This window comes from Nerophis lumbriciformis, linkage group LG24 (genome assembly GCF_033978685.3).
Source record: "Nerophis lumbriciformis linkage group LG24, RoL_Nlum_v2.1, whole genome shotgun sequence".
Classification (NCBI taxonomy): domain Eukaryota; kingdom Metazoa; phylum Chordata; class Actinopteri; order Syngnathiformes; family Syngnathidae; genus Nerophis; species Nerophis lumbriciformis.
Window position 1 is genome coordinate 22,402,501 of NC_084571.2, and position 27,500 is coordinate 22,430,000.

General features: G+C 41.3%; 2 protein-coding genes across 3 annotated transcripts in view; one reads left to right on the forward strand and one right to left on the reverse strand.

Annotated features, from left to right (window-relative positions):
• The window catches only part of naaladl1 (N-acetylated alpha-linked acidic dipeptidase like 1), a 64,713-nt gene extending 54,825 nt beyond the window's left edge, over positions 1-9,888 (forward strand). Inside the window, exon 19 of the mRNA XM_061981814.1 lies at positions 9,561-9,888. Coding sequence (XP_061837798.1) covers positions 9,561-9,738 — 178 coding nt within the window. The 3' untranslated portion in view covers positions 9,739-9,888. The remainder of the gene's footprint in view (positions 1-9,560) is intronic.
• A 2,823-nt stretch (positions 9,889-12,711) lies between these two features.
• Positions 12,712-27,500, reverse strand: part of atosb (atos homolog b) — a 76,074-nt gene continuing 61,285 nt past the window's right edge. For both annotated transcript variants that reach the window (XM_061981815.1, XM_061981816.1), the window contains 7 exons: positions 25,893-27,181; positions 20,730-20,788; positions 20,492-20,588; positions 18,878-19,036; positions 15,630-15,698; positions 14,163-14,359; positions 12,712-13,134 (listed from right to left, as the gene is read on the reverse strand). In XM_061981815.1, the coding sequence (XP_061837799.1) occupies positions 12,981-13,134; positions 14,163-14,359; positions 15,630-15,698; positions 18,878-19,036; positions 20,492-20,588; positions 20,730-20,788; positions 25,893-27,053 (1,896 nt within the window). In that variant the 5' untranslated portion in view covers positions 27,054-27,181 and the 3' untranslated portion in view covers positions 12,712-12,980. The remainder of the gene's footprint in view (positions 13,135-14,162; positions 14,360-15,629; positions 15,699-18,877; positions 19,037-20,491; positions 20,589-20,729; positions 20,789-25,892; positions 27,182-27,500) is intronic.

Sequence of the window (27,500 nt, forward strand, 5' to 3'; positions counted from 1 at the left end):
CCAACACTTGAAACCCACTGCTGTAACCATCACAACCCCCTCCTCCTTTGAGCACCAGTCATTCAAGCTGCCTGGCCCCAAACCCCTGGTCACTGCAATCATCTACCGCCCCCCCAAACCCAACTCTGCATTCCTTTCCGATCTCTCTGAATTTCTCACCCAACTCTGTGCCATTTCACCTTCAGTCATCCTACTAGGAGATTTCAACATTCATGTCGACTCCACCACCTGCAAAACTGCCACTGAATTTCTGGACATTCTCAACTCATTTAATATCACTCAACACGTTGACTTCCCCACCCACAAAAAAGGACACACCCTGGACTTAATTTGCACCATTGGACTCTCCATCAGCAACCTCACCAGCTTCAACCTCACAGACATCCTCTCAGACCACCTGGCCCTCACCCTGGACATAGACATCCCCACCCCCCTTATCAAGCAGCAACGCTCCATATCATACCGGAACATGAAATCAATCCACCCCCCCCTCTCTTTCTGCCCTACTGACTGACACCACCTCCGATCACACCCTCACTTTGAACGCCTCCCCCACTGAACTGGTTAACAGCTACAACAGCGCACTCTCCTCCTGTCTCAATCAACTTGCCCCCATAAAAACCAAAACTGTCTCCTACACCCACACCGCCCCCTGGTACACTGACCACCTCCGTCACCTAAAAGCCAAGGGCCGGCAGCTTGAACGGCTCTCAAAGAAAACCGGTCTCACTGTTCACCTGGACATCTACACACTACACCAACAGGAATACAGAGATGCCCTCAACAATGCACGCACTTCCCACTACTCCTCCGTCATACAATCTGGCAGCAACAACCCCAAGATACTCTTCTCTACCGTAAGCAAACTCCTCAAACCCATGGACACCACCACCACCTCATTCACCACCAGCAAATGTGAAGAATTTTTATCATTTTTTCAATCAAAAATCAACACCATCCACTCTGAACTGGCCGCCTCCTCTCCCACCTTCTCCACTACCCCTGATCATGCCCCCCCTTTACTCTCCAACCACCCACTCAACTTCTTCTCCGAAATCACCACAACTGACCTATCCTCCATAACTTCTGGTATGAAAGCCTCCACCTTCCATTTTGTCCACTAGCGACGCTGAGATCATTATTCATGCGTTCGTTACGTCTCGTCTCGATTACTGTAACGTATTATTTTTGGGTCTCCCTATGTCTAGCATTAAAAGATTACAGTTGGTACAAAATGCGGCTGCTAGACTTTTGACAAGAACAAGAAAGTTTGATCATATTACGCCTATACTGGCTCACCTGCACTGGCTTCCTGTGCACTTAAGATGCGACTTTAAGGTTTTACTACTTACGTATAAAATACTACACGGTCTAGCTCCAGCCTATCTTACCGATTGTATTGTACCATATGTCCCGGCAAGAAATCTGCGTTCAAAGAACTCCGGCTTATTAGTGATTCCCAGAGCCCAAAAAAAGTCTGCGGGCTGTAGAGCGTTTTCTATTCGGGCTCCAGCACTATGGAATGCCCTCCCGGTAACAATTAGAGATGCTACCTCAGTAGAAACATTTAAGTCCCATCTCAAAACTCATTTGTATACTCTAGCCTTTGAATAGCCCCCCTTTTTTTAGACCAGTTGATCTGCCGTTACTTTTCTTTTCTCCTCTGCTCCCCCCTATCCCTTGTGGAGGGGAAGACACACAGATCCGGTGGCCATGGATGGGGTGCTGGCTGTCCGGGGTCGGGACCCGGGGTGGACCGCTCGCCTGTATATTGGTTGGGAACATCTCTGCGCTGCTGACCCGTCTCCGCTCGGGATGGTTTCCTGCTGACCCCACTGTGGACTGGACTCTTACTGTTATGCTGGATCCACTATGGACTGGACTCTCACAATATTATGTTAGACCCACTCGACATCCATTGCATTCGGTCTCCCTAGAGGGGGGGGTTACCCACATATGCGGTCCTCTCCAAGGTTTCTCATAGTCATTCACATCGACGTCCCACTGGGGTGAGTTTTTCCTTGCCCTTATGTGGGCTATACCGAGGATGTCGTTGTAGCTTGTGCAGCCCTTTGAGACACTTGTGATTTAGGGCTATATAAATAAACATTGATTGATTGATTGATTGACCTGCATCCTCGACCCAATCCCATCCACTTTAGTCATAGCCTGCCTCCCCTCACTCTCACCTCTCATCACCACTATAATTAACTCCTCCCTATCCACTGGCTCTGTCCCTCCTGCTCTCAAGCTGGCTGCCATCACCCCCATTCTCAAGAAACCCGGTCTCGACCCCAACTCCCCCAACAACTACAGGCCCATCTCCAACCTCCCCTTCCTCTCTAAAATTCTCGAACGTGCAGTTGCCTCCCAAATCAAATCCCACCTTCACCACAATAACCTATACGAAAAGTTCCAATCCGGCTTCCGCTCACTCCACAGCACAGAAACTGCCCTCCTCAAGGTCACCAATGACATCCTCCTCTCCGCCGACTCTGGTTCCCTCTCCATCCTCATCCTCCTCGACCTCAGTTCTGCCTTTGACACCATCAACCACTCCATCCTCCTAACACGCCTCCACTCCTGCCCTCTCCTGGATGAAATCCTACCTCTCTGACCGTCAGCAATTCATCTCAACCAACAACTGCACCTCCTCCACTGCCCCAGTCACCCACGGCGTCCCCCAGGGTTCAGTACTTGGCCCCCTACTCTTCACCATCTACCTCCTACCCCTCAGTCAGATCCTCCGACACCACGGCCTTCAATTTCACTGCTATGCCGACGACACACAACTATACATTTCCACCACGACCATCACCACAGCCACCCACTCCACCCTCACCACCTGCCTCACAGACATAAAAACCTGGATGCAAAAAAACTTTCTAAAACTCAACTGCAACAAATCTGAAATAATTATCATTGGCCCCGACTCCCTCACTCGCTCCACTCAGGACTTTTCATTAAACATCGACGGCTCCCTTGTCACTGCCTCCACCCACATCCGCAATCTAGGTGTAATTTTCGACCCTACCCTTTCACTCCTCCCCCACGTAAACCACATCACCAAAACTGCATTCTTCCACCTCAGAAACATTGCCCGTCTCCGGCCCTCCCTCACATCCTCTGCTGCCGAAACCCTCATCCACGCCTTCATCTCATCCCGGCTAGACTACTGCAACAGCATCCTCTACGGCATCACCTCCAAAACCCTCAACAAACTGCAATACGTCCAGAACTCTGCTGCCCGCCTGCTCACCGGAACCCGCTCCAGAGAGCACATCACACCTGTCCTTCATGACCTCCACTGGCTGCCTGTCAAATATAGAATCACCTTTAAAATACTCTTCACCACCTACAAGGCACTCCATAACCTGGCACCACCCTACCTCTCTGACCTCCTCCAGCCACACGTCCCGTCCCGTTCCCTCACGTCTAGTGATGCCGGCCTCCTTGAGGACCCCAAGACCAGGCGCCGAACCTGGGGCGACAGGGCCTTCTCCGTGGCTGCCCCCTCTCTCTGGAACGCTCTCCCAAGGCACATCAGAGATGCCCCCTCCCTCCCTACCTTCAAAGCCACCCTAAAAACTCACCTCTTCACATTAGCCTTTCCTAACTGACCCTGCCCTAGGTGTCTCTTATTTATTTATTTTTCTAATAAAGTTGTTTTATCGTCGTCCCCCCCACACACACATGTAAAGCGACTTTGGGTATTTAGAAAAGCGCTATATAAATCCCAGGTATTATTATTATTATTATTATATATATACATATACAGGTAAAAGCCAGTAAATTAGAATATTTTGAAAAACTTGATTTATTTCAGTAATTGCATTCAAAAGGTGTAACTTGTACATTATATTTATTCATTGCACACAGACTGATGCATTCAAATGTTTATTTCATTTAATTCTGATGATTTGAAGTGGCAACAAATGAAAATCCAAAATTCCGTGTGTCACAAAATTAGAATATTGTGTAAGGCTAATACAAAAAAGGGATTTTTAGAAATGTTGGCCAACTGAAAAGTATGAAAATGAAAAATATGAGCATGTACAATACTCAATACTTGGTTGGAGCTCCTTTTGCCTCAATTACTGCGTTAATGCGGCGTGGCATGGAGTCGATGAGTTTCTGGCACTGCTCAGGAGTTATGAGAGCCCAGGTTGCTCTGATAGTGGCCTTCAACTCTTCTGCGTTTTTGGGTCTGGCATTCTGCATCTTCCTTTTCACAATACCCCACAGATTTTCTATGGGGCTAAGGTCAGGGGAGTTGGCGGGCCAATTTAGAACAGAAATACCATGGTCCGTAAACCAGGCACGGGTAGATTTTGCGCTGTGTGCAGGCGCCAAGTCCTGTTGGAACTTGAAATCTCCATCTCCATAGAGCAGGTCAGCAGCAGGAAGCATGAAGTGCTCTAAAACTTGCTGGTAGACGGCTGCGTTGACCCTGGATCTCAGGAAACAGAGTGGACCGACACCAGCAGATGACATGGCACCCCAAACCATCACTGATGGTGGAAACTTTACACTAGACTTCAGGCAACGTGGATCCTGTGCCTCTCTTGTCTTCCTCCAGACTCTGGGACCTTGATTTCCAAAGGAAATGCAAAATTTGCTTTCGTCAGAAAACATGACTTTGGACCACTCAGCAGCAGTCCAGCTGGTGTCGGTCCACTCTGTTTCCTGAGATCCAGGGTCAACGCAGCCGTCTACCAGCAAGTTTTAGAGCACTTCATGCATCCTGCTGCTGACCTGCTCTATGGAGATGCCTGCACACAGCGCAAAATCTACCCGTGCCTGGTTTACGGACCATGGTATTTCTGTTCTAAATTGGCCCGCCAACTCCCCTGACCTTAGCCCCATAGAAAATCTGTGGGGTATTGTGAAAAGGAAGATGCAGAATGCCAGACCCAAAAACGCAGAAGAGTTGAAGGCCACTATCAGAGCAACCTGGGCTCTCATAACACCTGAGCAGTGCCAGAAACTCATCGACTCCATGCCACGCCGCATTAACGCAGTAATTGAGGCAAAAGGAGCTCCAACCAAGTATTGAGTATTGTACATGCTCATATTTTTCATTTTCATACTTTTCAGTTGGCCAACATTTCTAAAAATCCCTTTTTTGTATTAGCCTTACACAATATTCTAATTTTGTGACACACGGAATTTTGGATTTTCATTTGTTGCCACTTCAAATCATCAAAATTAAATGAAATAAACATTTGAATGCATCAGTCTGTGTGCAATGAATACATATAATGTACAAGTTACACCTTTTGAATGCAATTACTGAAATAAATCAAGTTTTTCAAAATATTCTAATTTACTGGCTTTTACCTGTACATATACCAGTGACGTGCAGTCACTGGCGGGGCCTCACCTGCCATCATGGAAAGAAAAAAAATGTAAAAAGAACATTTTTTTATTAAATTGTTATATGTATCCAGTGATTATACTATAACGTTATTTTCCATTTAACTTCACCCGTTTTAGATTATTTTTATTTAAAATCGCTGAATTTTCACATTTGCCGTTCAAATACTGAGAAGAGACGGTACGGTGAACAGCAGCCAGTTGAGGCACGTCACTCAATTGTGCCTCAACATGGATTGCGGACTCGGCTAACTGCTGGTCTGCTGTGCAGTGAGACCGTATTGCTATATGAATTATATTATACATTTCCATAGTTTAGTTAGCTGAGGTATATAATGTACAGTGTATTTTGTCAACAACTGTATGTGTGTAACGTATTTCTTGTGCTGAGCGATCATAAAACGGCTGCAAAAGACGCACTGGCTGAGGCTCGCCTCCTGCACCCCCGCCGTAGAATGCACGGCAACCCCTGACGGGAGTGTTATATCAGCTAAAGCCCACACTTAAATTTTCCACGTGCAAGATTGAATCTATTTAAAAAAGTTATTTCATAAGAAGCCAAAAAGTGCAAAAACAATAATGTTCGTGTTGGAGGAGTTGTGAATGACTGCAGGGCCACAACATTAGGTACACCTGCAGACTGCAGGTGTACCTAATTCACAACTCCTCCAACACGAACATTATTGTTTTTGCACTTTTTGGCTTCTTATTAAATAACTTTTGTAACTTATTTTTATGGGCTTTCCTCTTCGTGATGTTAAGTTCCTGTTATGCGCTGTTGTACAGTATATGCCTTGAGCTCTTATTTTGAAGGCGCTAAGAGCGGAAGTGATGACACGTTAGAGTGGAGCGGAAGTTTTTGAAATAAGGTAAATAAAGTGGTCCTCGTGTAAACTGGAGCCTCCGTGTTTGTTATTTTGTAGTTTCATACAGTATAGGCGACATTTATAAACCCTCGGTTACACTTTTTTAAATAGATTCAATCTTGCACGTGGAAAGTTTAAGTGAGGGCTTTAGTTGATATAACACTCTCATCAGGGGGTTCATTAATCCAGCACAACAGCGGCTCATGGACTTATTTTATAAGTAAAGGTAAGACCATAATAACGTTTTTTTTAATTAAATGTGCTTTTTTGTGTGCTACAGTTTGTATGTGTAAAGTTAAAGTTAAATTAAAGTACCAATGATTGTCACACACACACTAGGTGTAATGAAATTTGTCCTCTGCATTTGACCCATCCCTTGATCACCCCCTGGGAGGTGAGGGGAGCAGTGGGCAGCAGCGGCGCCGCGCCCGGGAATAATTTTTGGTGATTTAATAACCCCCAATTCCAACCCTTGATGCTGAGTGCCAAGCAGGGAAGAATGCTGGTATGAGCTTTTAAACATAACCCGTTAACTGCTGCCAATCAAATGGTGAAAAAGATACTCTTTAGGGTTCATATGTTTGTAAATCTGACTGTGATGAAGTCAGTGCCTCACCAGCCATGAACCTCACCGCACATCACTGACATATACATACAGTATATATATACAAACCCTGTTTCCATATGAGTTGGGAAATTGTGTTAGATGTAAATATAAACGGAATACAATGATTTGCAAATCATTTTCAACCCATATTCAATTGAATGCACTACAAAGACAAGATATTTGATGTTCAAACTCATAAACTTTTTTTTTTTTATTTGCAAATAATGATTAACTTAGAATTTCATGGCTGCAACACGTGCCAAAGTAGTTGGGAAAGAGCATGTTCACCACTGTGTTACATCACCTTTTCTTTTAACAACACTCAATAAACGATTGGGAACTGAGGAAACAAATTGTTGAAGCTTTGAAAGTGGAATTCTTTCCCTTTCTTGTTTTATGTAGAGCTTCAGTCGTTCAACAGTCCGGGGTCTCCGCTGTCATATTTTACGCTTCATAATGTGCCACACATTTTTGATGGGGGACAGGTCTGGACTGCATGTGGGCCAGGAAAGTACCCGCACTCTTTTTTTTTACGAGGCCACGCTGTTGTAACACGTGCTAAATGTGGCTTGGCATTGTCTTGCTGAAATAAGCAGGGGCGTCCATGAAAAAGACGGCGCTTAGATGGCAGCATATGTTGCTCCAAAACCTGTATGTACCTTTCAGCATTAATGGTGCCTTCACAGATGTGTAAGTTACCCATGCCTTGGGCACTAATGCACCCCCATACCATCACAGATGCTGACTTTTGAACTTTGCGTCGATAACAGTCTGGATGGTTCACTTCCCCTTTGGTCCGGATGACACGATGTCGAATATTTCCAAAAACAATTTGAAATGTAGACTCGTCAGACCACAGAACACTTTTCCACTTTGCATCAGTCCATCTTAGATGATCTCGGGCCCAGAGAAGCCGGCGGCGTTTCTGGATGTTGTTGATAAATGGCTTTCGCTTTGCACAGTAGAGCTTTAACTTGCACTTACAGATGTAGCAAAGAACTGTATTTAGTGACAGTGGTTTTCTGAAGTGTTCCTGAGCCCATGTGGTGATATCCTTTAGAGATTGATGTCGGTTTTTGATACAGTGCCATCTGAGGGATCGAAGGTCACGGTCATTCAATGTTGGTTTCCAGCCATGCCGCTTACGTGTAGTGATTTCTCCAGATTCTCTGAACCTTTTGATGATATTATGGACCGTAGATGTTGAAATCCCTAAATTTCTTGCAATTGCACTTTGAGAAACGTTGTTCTGAAACTGTTTGACTATTTGCTCACGCAGTTGTGGACAAAGGGGTGTACCTCGCCCCATCCTTTCTTGTGAAAGACTGAGCATTTTTTAGGAAGCTCTTTTTATACCCAATCATGGTACCCACCTGTTCCCAATTAGCCTGCACACCTGTGGGATGTTCCAAATAAATGTTTGATGAGCATTCCTCAACTTTATCAGTATTTATTGCCACCTTTCCCAACTTCTTTGTCACGTGTTGCTGGCATCAAATTCTAAAGTTAATGATTATTTGCAGAGAAAAAAATGTTTATCAGTTTGAACATCAAATATGTTGTCTTTGTAGCATATTCAACTGAATATGGGTTGAAAATGATTTGCAAATCATTGTATTCCGTTTGTCACGTGGGGTGCGCATGGTGATGCGGGGTTTTGTTCTCCCAAGATGCAAGGGACGAATCCGGACAGGACTTGCAGGTAATAACTTGATTTAATAATAAAATAACACAAAACTGGTACAAAACAGAAAACAAACCGACAGGAAGAGGTGCCGAGCGCACTGGAAGCTAAGGCTAACACTTAGCACAAACTATGGAACTTAGCTGAGTCTAGGAAACAAGAACAAACTTACGTGGCAGTCGCGTGGTGCAAAAACAAAGAAAGCAGAACGAGTGATGAACAAAGGTGGGCTTAAATAGTGTCTGTGATTACAACAGGTGCGCGTCAGAAACACAAGCGGCAGGTGGAATTAATATGTAACTATGGTAACCAACTCAAAGGTGCACAGACAGGAACAAAATCAGTCCAAGACTAACAGAAAACCCAAACAGAAATATGATCCGGGCAGCGGATCATAACACCGTTTATATTTACATCTAACACAATTTCCCAACTCATATGGAAACGGGGTTTGTACATATACACATATATACTGTATATATATACATATATACACATACATACATATATGTATATATATATATATATATATATACATACACATATATATCTATATGTATACACACACATACATACATATATATATATACACACACATATATATATATATACACTATTATATATATATATCTATAATATATATATATATATATATATATATATATATTATATATATATATATATAAATATAATATATATAATACCATTATAATTATGTTTCATAATTTGTGCTATATTTTGTATGTCTTTGTAATATTTGTATATGTTATGCTATGTGTGTGTATTATGTATAACATCCCCTTATAATCATATATATTTTATAATTTGTGCTATATTTGGTATGTCTTTGTAATGTTTGCATACATTTTTGCTGTATCTATATATTTCAAAAATCTATTTTATAATATTTTATATATGTTTGCAATAAATGTAGATATTTTACAATATTTTTTGTTTAGGTTTTTCTTTTTTTGTATACATTTTAACATTTTTTGGAACACTTTTATTTGCAATATTTTTCCCACAGACATGTCATCTGGGCCTCGAGCGACAGCGGCGCGGCGACATTCCCCGGTCTAAGCGACGCGTGCTCCAGAGCCATGTCATCAGACAAGCCCAGCGACTGGGCTGACGTCCATTACCACGTGTCGGTGGTCAGCCAGGCCATAGAGGGCGCCGCATACATGCTGCTGGACGTCATATAGACGAAGAAGAAGCAGCTCTGTACTGTAAATGCACCGTAATCACTTCAACCACTTCCTGTATGATGTCATGTGACAGGAAAAGAGATTTTCTACTAGAACTACCCTAATAAAATGATTTTAACATTTCTTTCAATAACTGTGGACATGCAGAGGGAGCTGTCTGCTGACTTGGTTCTATGGTTATCATAAATGTTGCGGCATGCTTTGAATGGGAACAAGTAGTGCCATCTGGTGGACAAATATGGAAACATAAATATTGAAGACCAGTTGTCCAAGTTGAAAAGTAAACAAATATAAGGTTATGTGAAGATACATTTTTTGTAATGAGGAACAAAAGTTTTTGTGTAGTGTTGCCATTTTAGGCACTCTGAAAGAAAAAAAACGGAATTGTTATAAAGCAGAAATTTCAGGACTGCTAACATGCTAAAGTTAGCATGCTAACTGTTAGCATTTTTCAAGTACCAAGTTATGGGACTGAGGTGTTCAGCTGCAAAATTATCTTAAAAATCTAAATCATCTTGTTAAAGTTAGCATGCTAACAGTTGGTATGTGTCTCGTAACGAGTTATATGACTAAGGTGTACTGCTGTAAAAATAATTTAAAAAGTTAGCATGTGTCAAGCACCAAGTTGAATGCCACTGATGTGAACTGCTGCAAAATTGGCCAAAAAAGTTACCATGCCAATGGTAACTTGCTAACATACTAAAGTTAGCATGTTAACAGTTAACATGTGTCAAGTACGTTATATGTCTGAGGTATACGGCTGCAAAATTGGTGAATCATGTTAGCATGCTAACAGCATGTACCAAGTTATTTGCCTCTAAGGCAGGGGTCCCCAAACTTTTTGACTCGGGGGTCGGCAAGTATGCAGCTGAGCCGCATCAGAGTGATCAAAGAGCTGCATGCGGCTCCGGAGCCACGGGTTGCCATTTAAAAAAACAATAATTAAAAAAAAAAATAAAAACATTTTTGTTTTTTTACTTGGGACTTCTGGCGGGCCAGATTTTTGGACGCTGGCGGGCCGGATTCGGCCCGCGGGCCGTAGTTTGGGGACCACTGCTCTATGGTGTACGGCTTCAAAATAATTGGCTTAAAATGATTACATCCTAACATACTAAAGTTAGCATGTTAACAGTTAACATGTGTCAAGTACAAAGTTATAAGACTGAAGTTTATGGCTGCAAAATTGGTTAATAAAGTTAGCATGTACCAAATTATATATGCTTTGAGGTGTAGCAAAGTTGGCTAAAAAAGTTAGCATGTTAACAGTTAACATTTAGCACAAAAGTATATATTTCTAAAGGTATAAAGTTAGCATGCTAATATTAGCACACTAACAGCATATACCAAGTTATATGCCTCAGAGGGTACGGCTGCAAAATAATTGGCTAAAAAAAAGGTTAGCATGCTACTGGTAGCATGCTAACATAGTAAAGGTAGGTTGTTAACTGTTAATATGGGTCAAGTACAAAATTATATGACTTGAGGTATACGGCTGCAAAATGAGTATAAAGTTAGCATGTACCAAGTTATATGCTTCAGAGGTGTACGGCTGCAAACTATCCATCCATCCATTTTCTACCGCTTATTCCCTTCGGGGTCGCGGGGGGCGCTGCAGCCTATCTCAGCTAAAAAAAAGTTAGCATGCTAATGGTAGCATTCAAACATAGCAAAGGTAGCATGTTAACTGTTAACATGGGTCAAGTACAAAATGATATGAGTAAGGTATACAGCTGCAAAATGAGTATAAAGTTAGCATGTCCCATGTTACATGCCTCAGAGCGTACAGCTGCAAAATAACTGGCTAAAAAAAGGTTAGCATGCTAACATACTAATGTTAGCATGTTTCAAGTACCAGGTGATATGAGTCAGAGGTGTGCAGCTGCAAAATTGGCAAAAAAAGTTAGCATGCTATCATTAAAATGAGTATTAATTACACACACTGTATATGCATTCATTGCAGCCAAAATAGCTTGAACATATAGAAAGTAGAAGAACAATATTTATCCAAAAACAACAGGCTCAACAAAGATCATTCTTGCCAGTCGCAAAGTTTATTATTATTTTTATTATTTACAGACTTTTCCCCTGTCATTAAATACCCCCCCCCCCCCCCCCCCCGCTCCCCCCTCCCCCTCTCAAGTCAGGAGAGAAAAGGTCGTCAGGCAGAAAAAAAATACACACTACTTACTTTGTGCAGCATATTGCTTTTTAAGACATTTGCGAAAAAAAATTCAATAAATTAAAAATACTACTGGTTTTTTTTGTTTTTGTTTCTTTCTGTCTTTCATTGTTCTGTTCTGAACAGAAACTAAAAATATAAAATCTTTTTTTTTTTTTTTTTTTTTAAAGAAAAAAATAGCACAGTGTCCCTCAGTCTGGCTACATAACAAGAAGTGGATGTTGCATCTTGGTGTCACATGGTACCAGACTCCTGGCGTGTATACATTGGGTTGAGGATGGCCGACTGGAATTTGAGTTATTATTATTATTATTAATATTCATGTTTGTGTGGCATGTGCAGGCAGAGTGAAGGACAGTGTGATACGGCACTGGAGGAAAAACTGTTGAAGTCACAAGGCATGCAAGTTAAAAGTGAGAGTCGCCATTTTGTGTCTGTGCAGGAGACTCCTTCAGTCAAGTGTGTGTGTGTGTGCGTGCGTGTGTGTGTGTTCTTGTATTTCTACCCTTCTTGGGACACCAACGAGGAAAAGTCATTTGGTGGTGAAATCTATCAAAATGAGGGTGGTCCCAAAAAGGAGTAATTTTTCACATTGACTGTGTGTCGGTTTTAAAAGTGCTCCCCCTTTGGTCAACATATGAAATAACAAGTGTGTGTAAAAATTTGAAGTGCTCCCCCTCTGGCCAACATATGTAATAACAAGTGTGTGTAAGAAATTGAAATGCGCCCCCTTTGGCCAAAATCGATAAAAAAAACTAAACAAATAATTAAGATTAAAAAAGAATTAATAAATGCTTATCTTTTTTATATTTGCATAGTATGTATATATTATTAATGTTGTAAATATAAATCTGTATATATCTACAAAGGGTGGTTCTAAAGAGGGAGGCATTTTTAGGAGGTCCCAAGAAGGTAAGAACTACAAGAACGTGTGTGTTCCTTTATACACACCAAAGTGTCTTCGTAGGCGTTTGGCGTCTCCTCATCAAGTCTTTGTGGCGGTCCCTCCTCTTCCAGGAAGCACAAGGTGTTCAGGGAGCTCTTTGGGGGGCGTGGCTTGTCACACACGCGGGGAGTACTTGGGGTTACTTGGCACCTCGGTGAAGGACTTCAGCTCGTAAGGGATCCCCGTGTCCACTTCCACGGGTTTGCGGGAGAATAGCAGCCGGATGTCGTTGTGCAAGTAGATCTTCCCAGATTTGGAGCTGTGGAATCTGAGGAGGAAACAAAAATGTTATCAATTTCCGATATCAGCAAAGTAGCAGGTGATATCGGCTTTAATCAGTCATTGACGGAAGGTAAACATGGTAGGATACTAGAAGCTGGCAGCTACACATCAGCCAAGCACACAATAGCACACAAGCTCGACAAGCGTAATAATAAATGAACAGTGTGAAACAGGATTTTGTCAACATAAAAAAGTACCGCATGATTAGAGTTGCATAATAGTGGGGTGAATCTCTGTGATTTGATCCAAGTCCGATTCCTGGGGTGATATTCAATTCAGAATCGATTCTCCATTCAACACGACTATCGATATAGAGTCGATTCTTGCAATGTATTGTTTGGAATAAATATTACCTTGAAACTTTTTCAAAACAGGTTAAAGATGATACAGATGTCAATTTGATACGATATCAGCCCAAATCATGCGTACATGTATTGTTTTTTCAGTGTGCAATGTTAGAAAAGGGGCGGAAAGTGATGCGGACACGTTTGTTATCGGATACCTACTTTCTAATATACTTCCGTCTTGAGGACTTTGTATGTGTAATAACTATTTGGTACTTGTTTATATTAACGAATGTGCTGTTTTACACTGCCATGTTGTTCAATTATTATTACATATGTCTAGCTTGTGGTGCTATTGTGTGCCTAGCTGTTGTGTAGCTGCTAGTAGCATATAGCCTAGCATGTTTACCTTTTGCAAAGGACTTGACTAAAATAGAATAAAAAGACCAACCTTGTGTGTTTATTGGATGAAAGCCGATATTATCAGATACTTTTTGCTAATACTGTATCAGACCGATATCAATATCAATATCAGCTCGGGACACCCCTACTTTTGATACCTCCTTTTAAGTCTAATATTTGCTCATAAGAGTATTGAAGACAATTGAAGTGTAAAGATTGATGGTTGACTTAGAAAAGGAACAAAAGTAATAATGGGTCTAATCATTTGTCAAATAATAAATATGCAAGTGGTTAAAACCAGCTTCTTCTACATCCGCACTCGACCTACCTGAGATGTATCAGGTAGCAGAGGATCTTCCTGCTCTCTAGCAGCCCGTGCTTCTTCTCCTCCTCCTCCTTCCCCTCCTCCACGGGCATCAGGAAGATGCGATGGCGCAGGAAGGTCATGTGATTGGTGGGCATGTCGTCCAGGTTGTACGTCACCAGGAACATCTTCACCACAGTTTTGTTGGGGTTGAATAAGGTCTGCGGAGGACAGAGTGGACTTAGTCCTGGTCCCAGCTCGGTATTCTAGGGTTGTACGGTATACCGGTACTAGTATAGTATCACGGTACTAATCAATCAAAAACGGTTCTATACTCTGTTTGGAAAGTACCGGTTACTTATTTTAAAACGTTTTTTTTTTAACATTGCTGGTTTTACGAGCAGAGGAGCATGTTCGGCAGCGCGCACATACAGAGTACTTACAAGCAGACACAGTCTATAGACAGAAAAGGGAGAACGGACGCATGTTGGCCTAAAAAGTAAAGTTAAAGGTGAAGTTATAACACTGAAACGCCCTCAGACAGAGGTAATTCAAAACGTGGCGAGCTAGCTAGCGGCTAACGTTTCTTACAAGTATCATTATCACTGCAGGACGAGGAATAGCTAAACATGCTTCACTACACACCCTAGGAGGATACAATAGCTCACCGGCGTCACCGCTAACAAAAGCTAGCGCCCCTGAATGCCATGGTTGCATCTACATCTGACATCCACTGTAATGATACCAAGTACAAGAGCGTACCTAGTCGATACTACTATGATTACATCGATATTTTTTATTGTCACAAAATCTTTTTTCCTTTTTTAAAAATGTATATTATGTTTATAAAGTCAGGAAATAGGTCCCTGGACACATGAGGACTTTGAATATGACCAATGTATGATCCTGTAACTACTTGGTATCGGATCGATACCTAAATTTGTGGTATCATCCAAAACTAATGTAAAGTATCAAACAAGAGAAGAATAAGTGATTATTACATTTTAACAGAAGTGTAGATAGAACATTTTGAAACAGAAAATAAGCAGATATTAACAGTAAATGAACAAGTAGATTAATTATATTTTTTTACAGTTTGTCCCTTATAATGTTGACAAAATAATAGAATGACAAATGACACAATATGTTACTGCATACGTCAGAAGACTAATTAGGAGTCTGTGTTTGTTTACTTTCTACTAAAAGACATGTTCACTATTTTATAAAAAGGACTAAATTGCAATAATAAACATGTTTCATGTACCCTAAGATTTTTTGTTAAAATAAAGCCTAAAATGATATTGTTTGGGGTCCTCTTTATTTAGAAAAGTACCTAAATACATTTTGTTCTAATGAGAAGTTGTGTGTTCCTCTTTGTGTTGAATCTATCTCCATGCATTAACGAGCACTGCAAATAGGAGGAAGCGGGTCATTGGAGGCTACTTCAGAATTCTGGGAGTGAGGTGAAGGTGTGTGGAAAGGGGAGCTCACCACTTGAATGGTCCCTGCTTTGGGTATGTTGTAGCCTTTCTTGCCAAGATGCTCCAGGGAGATCACACCCTGAAACAACAAACAATACACTTTAAAAAAATGGCTGGGCAAGCCAAATTGCACACTTTCTGCGTCACAGGCCGAACACGAGTAACTGACGAACAATTTTCAATGCCAGCAAAGTAATTGATTCAAAAACTGCTCTAACGCACAGTATAGGAATTAAGACTCCAATTTTCCTAAAATGTGCTAGCTTGATGCTACACATTGGCTTTGCTGTTGACATGCTACTGATTAGCATTAGCAATTTTTTACATGGCAATTTCAACACCTCCGAATGTGTTAATGAAAACTTCTACTACGATGCACGTTACAATCAAACAGCTGGTGCGTAATAAGTACAATACTTACAGTATTAACACTTTTTAGGGCACAACAGACCATAAATTCATGTATTGGACTTGCAACTGCAATTGCAACTTAGTGTCATAAAGGGATGTGTACCGAATCTGGTACTTTTTGGGCACGGACCGAATCCCGCTGGTCCTAGCGGGCACCATTTCACGTAGAATCCAACGGTGCCATGTTATGGTACCTGGGTTGCACTCAGCCGGCTGTAGCTAGGGACGTAGCAATAAACGGTAACAACGATAACCACAGTATTACCCTTTTAAATCAGGTTGGTTAAAAAAACGTGATTGATTGCACTTTGATAAACTCACGGACTGACTGGCGCTAGCTTGCAAACTTAAATGCTAACATGAAAACAATTGACTCAGACATGTAATAATAAAACAAAATAATAATAATAATCACCTCATTTTTAAATGTTCCAATAGGAAAGAAATTAGATTTTATTATTAAAAACAATTAATATTTTTCAACACACACAGAAGTACCAAAAATTGGTACTGTTGAGTACCGGTATCAACTCCCGGGTACGGGGAATTGGTACAGTATTGGCTCAAATGTGAAAAGACTCGGAAAGGTGATAATTAAACAAGAGGACAACTGTACTGCAGTTATCATAGATGTTGCAGTAAAAAATGGGATTTTATAATAAATAAAAAAATATGTTTATTAACACACACAAAAGTACCGAAAATTGGTACCATTGAGTACCCGTATCGAATCGGTTCAAATGTGAATGGTACCCATCCCTATATACCGTACATTCCAGATTACAAGATGCTACTTTTTTCCAATACTTTGAACCCAGGGGTTTATAAAATGGTGCAACTAATTTATGGATATTTTTTTCTGTAATTGCCATAATGTTTTGTGTTCAACAGTTTTCATTAAACCCAAGACTCAATGGCGTGTTATTGTTTAGTGCTATGACTCCATCTTTTGGACGAGTTCGCTCACTGCAGGTGATGCAAGTTGAAAATGTTCTTCCTGTTTTGCTTTAAACCAAAAGCGAAACCGTCCACAGCGTTTCTGCTCAAAATGATTCTTCATCAACAAGTCCAAATAACGTTTGTAAGTTTTACAATATAACTAAAACAAGTCATACTTACTAAACCGTCCTACAGTATGTGTGATGTCTGTAGGGGTGTTTTCATGCATATTTGTATGTGCTACGGTAATGTAATGACGCCGGCGTCGTTAGCATTAGCTAATATGGTAACACATCTACAAGTGTCTGTGTTAGTATTATTAACTTACAATACCGTTATTTTTGTATTGTTTCAGTTTCACAAATGTCTTAGTAAATTCACCAAAACGTCACCGTGTAGTTATTGAGTCTGTTTAGCTGATTGGAGAGCTAGCTTCCGCAGCTCGTGGGTCCATGACTGTGACTTCTGTTTTGTTTGATCAGCCGTTTTACTGCCGTGTTACAGGCACCGTTTGAAAACAATTAAGGTATGTAAATAAACATTTACATGATATCTCTGTGTAAATAACTAATTTCACAACATATACTGTATATCTGCGACTTATAGGCTGGTGCGGCTAATATATGGAAAATTAATGTTTCCTTCCATTGAGTGGGTGGGGCTTATATACCGGTGCACTCAGGACTGCTTGTATCGGACATTATATCAGAGATTTTAGCAGCGAGCTGATATCATTTGATACTTAAAAATGGGGGACAGCTTTGGGAATAAACACTAAGTCAAGATCAATTTCAAAAATAGATAGCAGATAAATAAAATAATAACAATGATTAAATTCGCATTTTGCAGACTGCTAAAACCCAGTCGATGTCACTTTGCCCTGATCCATGGTATCATTGTGTATTCTAATATACAAGGAAAGTAAAAGGAACTCCTTTTTTTCATTTTGTCCATCATTCACAATCCTAATGTGAAACAAGAACGCACGTTTTTCCCTTTTCTGTGCGTTCCAGATAGTAAAAAACTGAGAGCACGAAACAGCTAATAATGCAGATAATGGGGATGCTACTATTTTGCCTATTAAGGCCTCTGAAAAACATAAAAAAAATACACCATAAACGTTCTATTTAAATGCTGTGACCGGCATACAGTTTTTAAATTGTTCAAATAAATAATAAAATAAATAAATAAATACAATATAATAAATATAATGTTTACGTTACACACTACGGCATAGAGGTCTTTAGATTGTTCAAATAAACAAATACAATGTTTACATTACACACTATGGTATATTTACAGGTAAAATATACACATCCAATATGCTGTATTATTTTGTGGTGATCACTCAGTGTGTGTTGCAATAATAAGTTATAGATTTTAGATTTTTATGACAGAAAAAAAAATAAATCACATCAAAAAATACATAGTGATGTTGACATTTTGTGCATTTTTTTTTAGATGATTACAACATAAAAACATGTGAATTCAAGTGGTCTGCAGCAGCTGTGGAACGATGATGATGACGAATGTCCATTTTACGTTTGGAACTAACATGACATTTACATTTCTGTGTATTGCATTATGTTTGGGTTTGCTATGAAAATTATTTTAAAATAATATTTTGTTAAATATGACACAAATTGAAAATCATATATGGAATTTTTTTTTTTTTTTTTTTTAATATTCAGAAGGAACAATAAAATCTCCAGGTTGAAATAATTGGAATTTTCTGTCAGTTATTTAGAGGGTTAGGGATTGTGAATAATGGACAAAACAAGAGCAGTTCTCCTTTAAAGCTGATTATTTTGTACTTTTTTCCTGGATCTCTGTTCTGTATGATTGACAGAAGTTTCACAACAAAAGTTTTAAAGTTATTATTACAATGGTAGAGTTGACTTCACTGACCAGGAAGGGTGAGGGCGCGCTGTGCTCGGACATGTCGTAGTATGTAACCTGTACGGGTAAAGTGACGTGCTGCGGGCAGTAGGAGCCACTGGCCCCGATCTCCGCTGTGAAGCCCTCGATGCAGCCCGATGGTGAGAAGCGGCCCTTCAGCATCGACTCCTGGGACACAAACCACACAGGAAACATGGTCACGAACAAAGATGACAGAAGCAATAAAAACTACTGTCGCTGCCATTTGATTCTTTTTGACCGCAAACTTAAAATGATTACCGTATTTTCCGGACCATAGGGCGCACCGGATTATAAGGCGCACTGCTGATGAATGGTCTATTTTTGATCTTTTTTCATATATAAGGCGCACCGGATTATAGAGCGCATTAAAGGAGTCATATTATTATGATTTCTTTCTAAAAAAGACTTCCTTGTGGTCTACATAACATGTAATGGTGGTTCTTTGGTCAAAATGTTGATTTGATGATGTTTTACACATCATCTTCAAGTCGCTTTCTGACAATCGCTTCAGGATGCGCCGTTTTGTGGGCGGTCTTATTTACGTGGCTCACCTTCGACAGCGTCTTCTCCCCGTCATCTTTGTTGTAGCGGTGTAGCGTGCAAGGACGGGAGTGGAAGAAGTGTCAAAAGATGGAGCTAACTGTTTTAATGTCATTCAGACTGTGCTTCAATCAATAACGGAGCAGCATCTCCTCATCCGTGGCTCACTAGTGCAACAACAACGCCGGAAATGTGTCCCGTGAAAAACCGTCCGACCGGAACGCTCTAATAATTAAAGTTCCTTGGGTGAATAATGTAAACTCACTACACTGGCATGTTTTAGTGTTTTTATGGTGAGTTTACTGACAGATATAAGTAAGAATTTTACACTACTTTATATTAGAAATGGCAACAGCGGAGGATGAATGTCCCAAAACAAGAAGATAGAGAAAAAGAAGAAGCCTATCGACTACAAAGGCGGACGTGCGCAAATTTTCAGGACTTATGCAGATCTCAAATACAGATCAGCAGGTACCAGAAGGTAAGAAAAGTTATTTTTGCATATGATTGTGAAACAAAACGCCAGATATGTCTTACCTTATACACACACACCATAATAATACTCCTATATTGAAGCACAGTACAATCCATCAGGCGGTGCGGCTTTATAGCTTACCAAAGTCCTACTAAAACATTTTGATAGATTTTTGAGCGCCGTGTGTAATGTTCTATATTTTCAATGGAGCATATAAAATGTTGGTGATGTTTATCCATCCATCCATTTCCTACCGCTTATTCCTTTACGGGTCGCGGGGGGCGCTGGAGCCTATCTCAGTTTACTTGAGTCATAATGCAGTCTACATGTATCTCTTATGTGTGACTGCCACCTACTGGTCACACTTATCATTACACCACGTACCAAATAAAGTTGCTTTAAGGTCAGTAAGCACAACCAGAATTATTCCAAACATTAGGCGCACCGGGTTATAAGGCGCACAGTCGATTTTTGAAAAAAAGAAAGGATTTCAAGTGTGCCTTATAGTCCAAAATATACGGTACTTACCCCAGGAATCGGATGGAATCGTTAGGTGGCCAAAGATTCCCGCTCCGACTGGTTCTTACCTCAAAGTTGCCTAGAAGTGACCTGCTGATGGAAGAGGAGGGCCATCTGGAGTGGGCCGAGGTCCTGCACTCAGCATGTCTGCCGCTGCGCAGCTGCCTGCAGAACACAAGCAGTACAGACCTCAGACCAGTCAGGTGAGCCTCCGCTCATTTCCAACTCTGCATTCAGACACAAACCAAATGCACCTGAACACACCATCTTCTCTCTTTTTTGTGTTTTTGTACCAGCGTCCCTCACCTTTTTAGACGTGCGGCACTCTTTAGTCGCCTCCCTGACCTGGTGCAGTCTGTGGCACACTAAACACAAAAGGAAACCATGTTGGAACTTTTCGAAACTTGCGTGTATTGAGAGAAAAAAAACGAGTTACAAAAGCAAAAAATCCTGGAGTGTTTCCTTTGTGGCGTGACGTGTTGTCGTACTCGCTGGCTTGTTGCGAAACACCAACAAACGATTATCGCCACATCCCTCATGGTAAAAGTGACCCTGCGCTACGTCATCGCCGCCACACTTTGTCACCCTGGCCTCATGGTGTTGTGGCCAGACACGTCATAAACTCTCATCAAAGGCAAAGTAGGGTTGTCCCAATACCAATATTTTGGTACCGGTATCAAAATATATTTCGATACTTTGATACTTTTCTAAATAAAGGGGACCACAAAAAATTTCATTATTGGCTTTATTTTAACAAAAAATCTTAGGGTACATTAAACATGTTTATTATTGCAATTTAGTCCATAAATAAAATAGTGAACATACTAGACAACTTGTCTTTTAGTAGTAAGTAAACAAACAAAGACTCCTAATTAGTCTGCTGACGTATGCAGTAACATAGTGTGTCATTTATCACTTTTATTTTGTCAACATTATGAGGGACAAACTGTAAAAATGGATTATTAATCCACTTGTTTATTTACTGATACTATCTGCTTATTTTCTGTTTTAACATGTTCTTCTGTTAAAATGTAATAATAACTTATTCTTCTGTTTGATACTTTACATTAGTTTTGGATGATACCACACATTTAGGTATCGATCCGATACCAAGTAGTTTACAGGACCATACATTGGTCATATTCAAAGTCGTCATGTGTCCAGGGACATATTTCCTGAGTTTATAAACATAATATGAATTTTTTAAAAAGGAAAAAAGATTTTGTGATGATAAAAAATATCGACGTAATTATAGTAGTATCGACTAGATACGCTCTTGGAGTTGGTATCATTACAGTGGATGTCAGGTGTAGATCCACCCATGGCGTTTGTTTACATTGAGGAGCGCTATATTTTGTTAGCGGTGACGCCGGTGAGCTATTGTATCCTCCTAGGGTGTGTAGTGAAGCATGTTTAGCTATTCCTCATCCTGCAGGGATGATACTTGTAAGAAACATACTTTATTTGTCGCCATGGAGGCCAGGATTAGTGATTTAGAAGTAGCTAAAACACTGCCGACTGCAGATGGATGTTAGCTGCTAGCTAGCTAGCCATGTCTTAAAGCATCTCTTACTGAGGGTGTTTCAGTGTTATAACTTCACCTTTGTCTTTAGTTTTTAGGCAAAAATGCGTCCGTTCTCCCGTTTGTCTACACACTGTGTCTGCTTGTAAGTACTGTGTGTGTGTGTGCGCTACCGAAGATGCTCCTCTGCTCGTAAAACCAGCAATGTCATGATGTGACAACGCGCCGCCATGCCCGTTAAATAAATACATTTAAAAAATGGGGAAACGGTACTTTTCAAACAGAGTATAGTACCGTTTTTGATTCTTTAGTCGCGCAATACTATACTAGTACCGCAGTACTACTGTACAACCCTAGTACGACGGCCTATGATGACGGTGATGTCATCACTTCCAACCCTTGCCTTCCCTGGCGTCTCTTCACTTTTGAACCCGCCACCTCTATTGTAACGCCGCCCGCGGAAGCCTGTACTCCGAGCTCTTTCTGGTCTTCCATGTGCTCTCCTGTTGACTTCCAGAACGCGTGTATGAGAGGATGTGTGTGCCTTTGTGTGTGTTTCTGTGCATGTGTTGGAGCCCACTCAACCTGGAACAATGGAGGCTGTGGAACATGTCAATGGGCTTCATTCTGGAGATACTCTTGCTTGTTCCACACAGTTGGCATCTTCCACTTTGCAATATAATGTAAGTAGGGATGGCTGCCGCCCACTATTGAACCGACACGATACCAATTCCCGATACCAATTTTTGGTACTTCTGTGTGTTATTTTTTTTAAATAATATTAAAAAACAAGATGATTGTGATAACTGTGCGGTCCAGTTGTTATATCTTGTTTTCTGATTACATCCGAGTGTGACATTAGATGGAAGTACTGTGTTTAACTAGGAAGTGGCTTTTTCCCAGAAAGCTGAACACATCATGTTGCGCCCTACAAAGTGTTTAAACTGTACGTTTTGTGTTCATTACACACCAGCTGTTTGATTGTAACATTCATCTTAGTTGTAGTTTTCCGAGCCAAATTTGGAGGCGTTGAAATCGCCATATATATATATCGCAAATGCTAACAGTAGCCTGTCTATGGCAAACGCAATCTTATCTTCGAGCTAGCATATTTTGAAAGGGTGAAGCCTTTATAAGTAGGGATGCTACCGTTCACTATTGTACTGATACGGTACCAATTCCCCATACTAATTTTTGGTACTTCTGTGTGTTATTTTTTAAAGTAGTATTTAAAAACAAGATGATTGTGAAAACTGTGCGGTCCAGTTGTTACATCTTATTTTCTGATTACATCCGAGTGTGACATTAGATGGCAGCACTGTGTTTAACTAGGAAGTGGCTTTTTTCCAGAAAGCTGAACGTGTCATGTTGCGCCCTACAACGTGTTTATACTGTACGTTTTGTGCTTATTACACACCAGCTGTTTGATTGATTCATAGCCAAATTTGGAGGCGTTGAGATCGCCATGTATAAATTGCAAATGCTAACAGTAGCCTGTCTATGGCAAACCCAATGTAAATTAGCTGCAAGTTAGCATATTTTGAAAGGGTTAAGCCTTTGTAAGTAGGGATGACTACCGTTGACTATTGAGCCGATACGGTACCAAGTCTCGATACCAATTTTTGGTACTTCTGTGTGTTATTTTTCAAAGTAATAATTTTAGATGGCAGTACTGTGTAGGCTATCTTGTTTAACGAGGAAGTGGCTTTTTTCCAGAAAGCTGAATGTGTCATGTTGCGCCCTACAAATCGTTTATACGGAACGTTTTGTGCTCATTGCACACCAACTGTTTAAATTAGCTTCAAACTATCATTTTTTAAAAGGGTGAAGCCTTTGTAAGTAAGGATGGCTACCGTTCACTGTGGAACCGATACGGTACCAATTCCCGATACCAATTTTTGGTACTTCTGTGTGTTATTTTTTAAAGTAATACCTTTAGATGGCTGTACTGTGTAGGCTATCTTGTTTAACTAGGAAGTGTATTTTTCCAGATAGCTGAACGTGTCATGTTGCGCCCTACAAAGTGTTTATAATGTATGTTTTGTGTTCATTACACACCAGCTGTTTGATTGTAATATTCATCTTAGTTGTAGTTTTCATAGCCAAATTTGGAGGCGTGGAAATCGTCATGTATAAATTGCAAATGCTAACAGTAACCTGTCTATGGCAAACCCAATGTAAATTAGCTTTGAGCTAGCATATTTTGAAAGGGTGAAGCCTTTGTAAGTAGGGATGGCTACTGTTTACTATTGAGCCGATACGGTACCAATTCCCGATACCAATTTTTGGTAATTCTGTGTGTTATTTTTTAAAGTAATAATTTTAGATGGCAGTACTATTTTGTTAAACTAGGAAGTGGCTTTTTCCAGAAAGCTGAACGTGACATGTTGCGCCCTACAAAGTGTTTGTACTGTATGTTTTGTGTTCGTTACACACCAGCTGTTTGATTGTAACATTCATCTTAGTTGTAGTTTTCATAGCCAAATTTGGAGGCGTGGAAATTGCCATGTATAAATCGCAAGTGCTAACAGTAGCCTGTCTACGGGAAACCCAATGTAAATTAGCTTCTAGCTAGTATATTTTGAAAGGGTGAAGCCTTACTTTGTATTTGAATGTTTCTACCAGGCATACTTGCTTTGTTGGAGTTGAAAATGGCAACATCACTCAGAGGGAGTTTGACTGAGTCCGCCCTGAGTGCTGCTTGAGGGATTGATTACGAGGAGTGACACGATTGAAAACTGAACACCGCAGGAAATACGAGTAAACTAAAAAACCTAAATCATTTTGAGTTATAGTTTAAAAAAACAATCAAAATAAATAAGACCTCTTCCCTTCCTACCAGTGTTGGCCGATACCGACATTGATCAGATACGATATCATCATGGATCAAACATGCTTTTATTATTTTATAGTGTGGAAACTAGTCAAACAGAGAACAATGGTAGATATGAAAAACAATAACCTATTTATTTATAACTGTCTGGAATAGACGTATGCTGTCTTTCGGTTGAAGTGGAGCGGCAATTGCCTTTTTTGGGGGGCACCTAGTGGCCATGATAATTTATTAAATCAAGTTCATTACATAGTAAGTTGAATGATGCAGACACGTTTGTTACTAGATACTGTTTAATATGCTTTGGAGCCTTTGTATGTGTAAGTAATATGTAACTATAATTATTTTTGATATTTGTTTATTTTGACAAATGTGCTGTTTTACACTGCAATAATGTTCAATGAATTATTACATATGTCTACCTGGTGTGCTATTGTGTGCTTAGCTGTTGTGTAGCTGCCTATTGCCTACCATATTTACCTTTTGTAAAGAACTCAACAAAAATATAATATTTGACCAACTTTGTAGATTTCAATGAGACCAACAATTATGACTATTAATAATAACTATAATTTTTAAACTGCGTTGGAGCCTCTGTATGTCTAAGTAATTAGTAACTATAACTATTTTTGATACTTGTTTATTTTGACAAATTTGCTGTTTTACACTGCAATATTGTTCTATGAATTATTACGCATGTCTAGCTTGTGTGCTTAGCTGTTGTGTAGCTGCCTATTGCCTTTAATATTTACCTTTTGAAAATAACAACAAAAATGCAACATTTGACCAACTTTGTAGATTTCAATGAGACCAACAATTATGACTATTAATAATAACTATAATTTTTAAAATGCGTTGGAGCCTCTGTATGTCTAAGTAATTAGTAACTATAACTATTTTTGATACTTGTTTATTTTGACAAATGCATGTCTAGCTTGTGCTTAGCTGTTGTGTAGCTGCCTATCGCCGAAAGAACTGAACAAAAATGCAACATTTTACCAACTTTGTAGATTTAAATAATTATGATTATGAATAGTAATTATTCAAGGTTTGTCCGTGTTCTAAACAAACATACCATACAAAGTGGGCTGCACAATTCAGAGTGGGCGCTGACCTTAGGGCGGTCCCTCGCCGAAGGAAGAAGATGGTTCCAGTACGGCGCAGCTTTGGCATCTGTGCTGCGACACGAAGCCGGTCCCAGTCCGGGGGCCAGCAGTGACAACCTGCTCCTCTTGGAAGTGGAAGGTCCCTCGTCCTCTGAGCAGGACTCCACGGCTTCGCTGGGGGACAGTAACCTCTTCTTGGCCGGCCAGGGGCCCGCAGAGGATAGCCGGTGGCCGCTGTTGCTGGGAGTCTTCTCCCAGGAAGACAGTCCGTGGCGGGAGGAGGAGGCAGCTTGGGTCGCGCTCCGCTCCGGGGGAGAGGATTCCAGTCCGACGTCCCACTCCGTGGCCTCTCCCGGTTCTTGCAGTTCCGTGTGGTGCGGGGGGGAAAAGGGCCCTGGCGGGCTCGTGGGGCTGGCAGGACTTGGGGTCTCGTAGGTGGCCATGTCGTATAAATGCGGGCTGGGCTGTCCTCCGGTCGTGCCATTGCTACAACTCTCACTTCCGGGGCTCCCGAGCGAGTAGGTGGGTGTGCGGCCCCCGTTGGGGGCGTCGGCTTTGACCGAGCTTCCGAGAGAATACGCCTGGTCACAGTGGTGCCCGTGAGGGTCACACATTGGAGGGGATTTTGGCGAGAGGGGGACGGGCCTGTCGTGATTGTGCTGAGCTGGACGCCGGGAGGGGTTGTGGTTTGGGGAGAGGGGAGGAGATCTGGGCAGTGCCCCCTCCTCAGAGTCTCTGTGCTCCATTTGTGTGCAAGAATACAGAGAACCAGACCCACCAGAGCCCTTGACTAAGCCCACCCCCACCGCTGGCCCACACAACACTCCCCCCTGGAATACTTCTATGTCGGAACAGTCTGCCACAAGGGGGCGCTTGTGAGTCAACTGGGGCTCCTCCAGCCCTCGTTTTACACCCAAGCGAACAGGCCTCTGTTGAGCATCGCCGTGGGCGTCCGTGGTTGTCGAAAACCCGCCCAGCTGGGAGAAAATGGAGAGCTGGTAGACCTTTTGATGGCGCAAGTCCTCCTGGTCAAAGTGCCTGGCGGCCCCCGGTCGAACACCCAGGTCCGGTCCCTGCGCGGGGGCCGTGGGGGGAGGCAGATCGCCTTCGTGGGCCGGGAGCTCCGGTGGAGCCTTCTTGTGGGACAGCTCCACGTGAATGTGCCGCATGTTTGCTCTGCTGGAGGACCAGAGTACTGCGTGTTCGACGCCAAAGGGCGTAGACGGGTGTGAAGACCTAAAGTTCCTGGTGTGGGGCTGCCATGCGGCCTCAAGCAAGACGATGAGTGGCCAAGCACCTGAAAGGAAGAACAAACATTCAGCCGGCTGCATTTAAGATGGAGTATGATAACATTTTAGTAAACCCCTCACATTTTTGTTTACAAATATTTTTATTGTGGGATTGCCTCTTATTCCGCCATTTTTTTCATCTGCCTTCTCCTTCCTCATTTTTAATTGAATTCAGACCATTCCACTTTAAAATGTTCGGCTCGTTCATGACACGTAGGCCGCCATTTTTTAGTTTCCAAAAAAGTTAAGTTTTCCGGAACGTTTTTTCCTATTCGAAATTAACGGACTGTTTAGGAAATAATCAAACTAGTTCACCATCAACATATT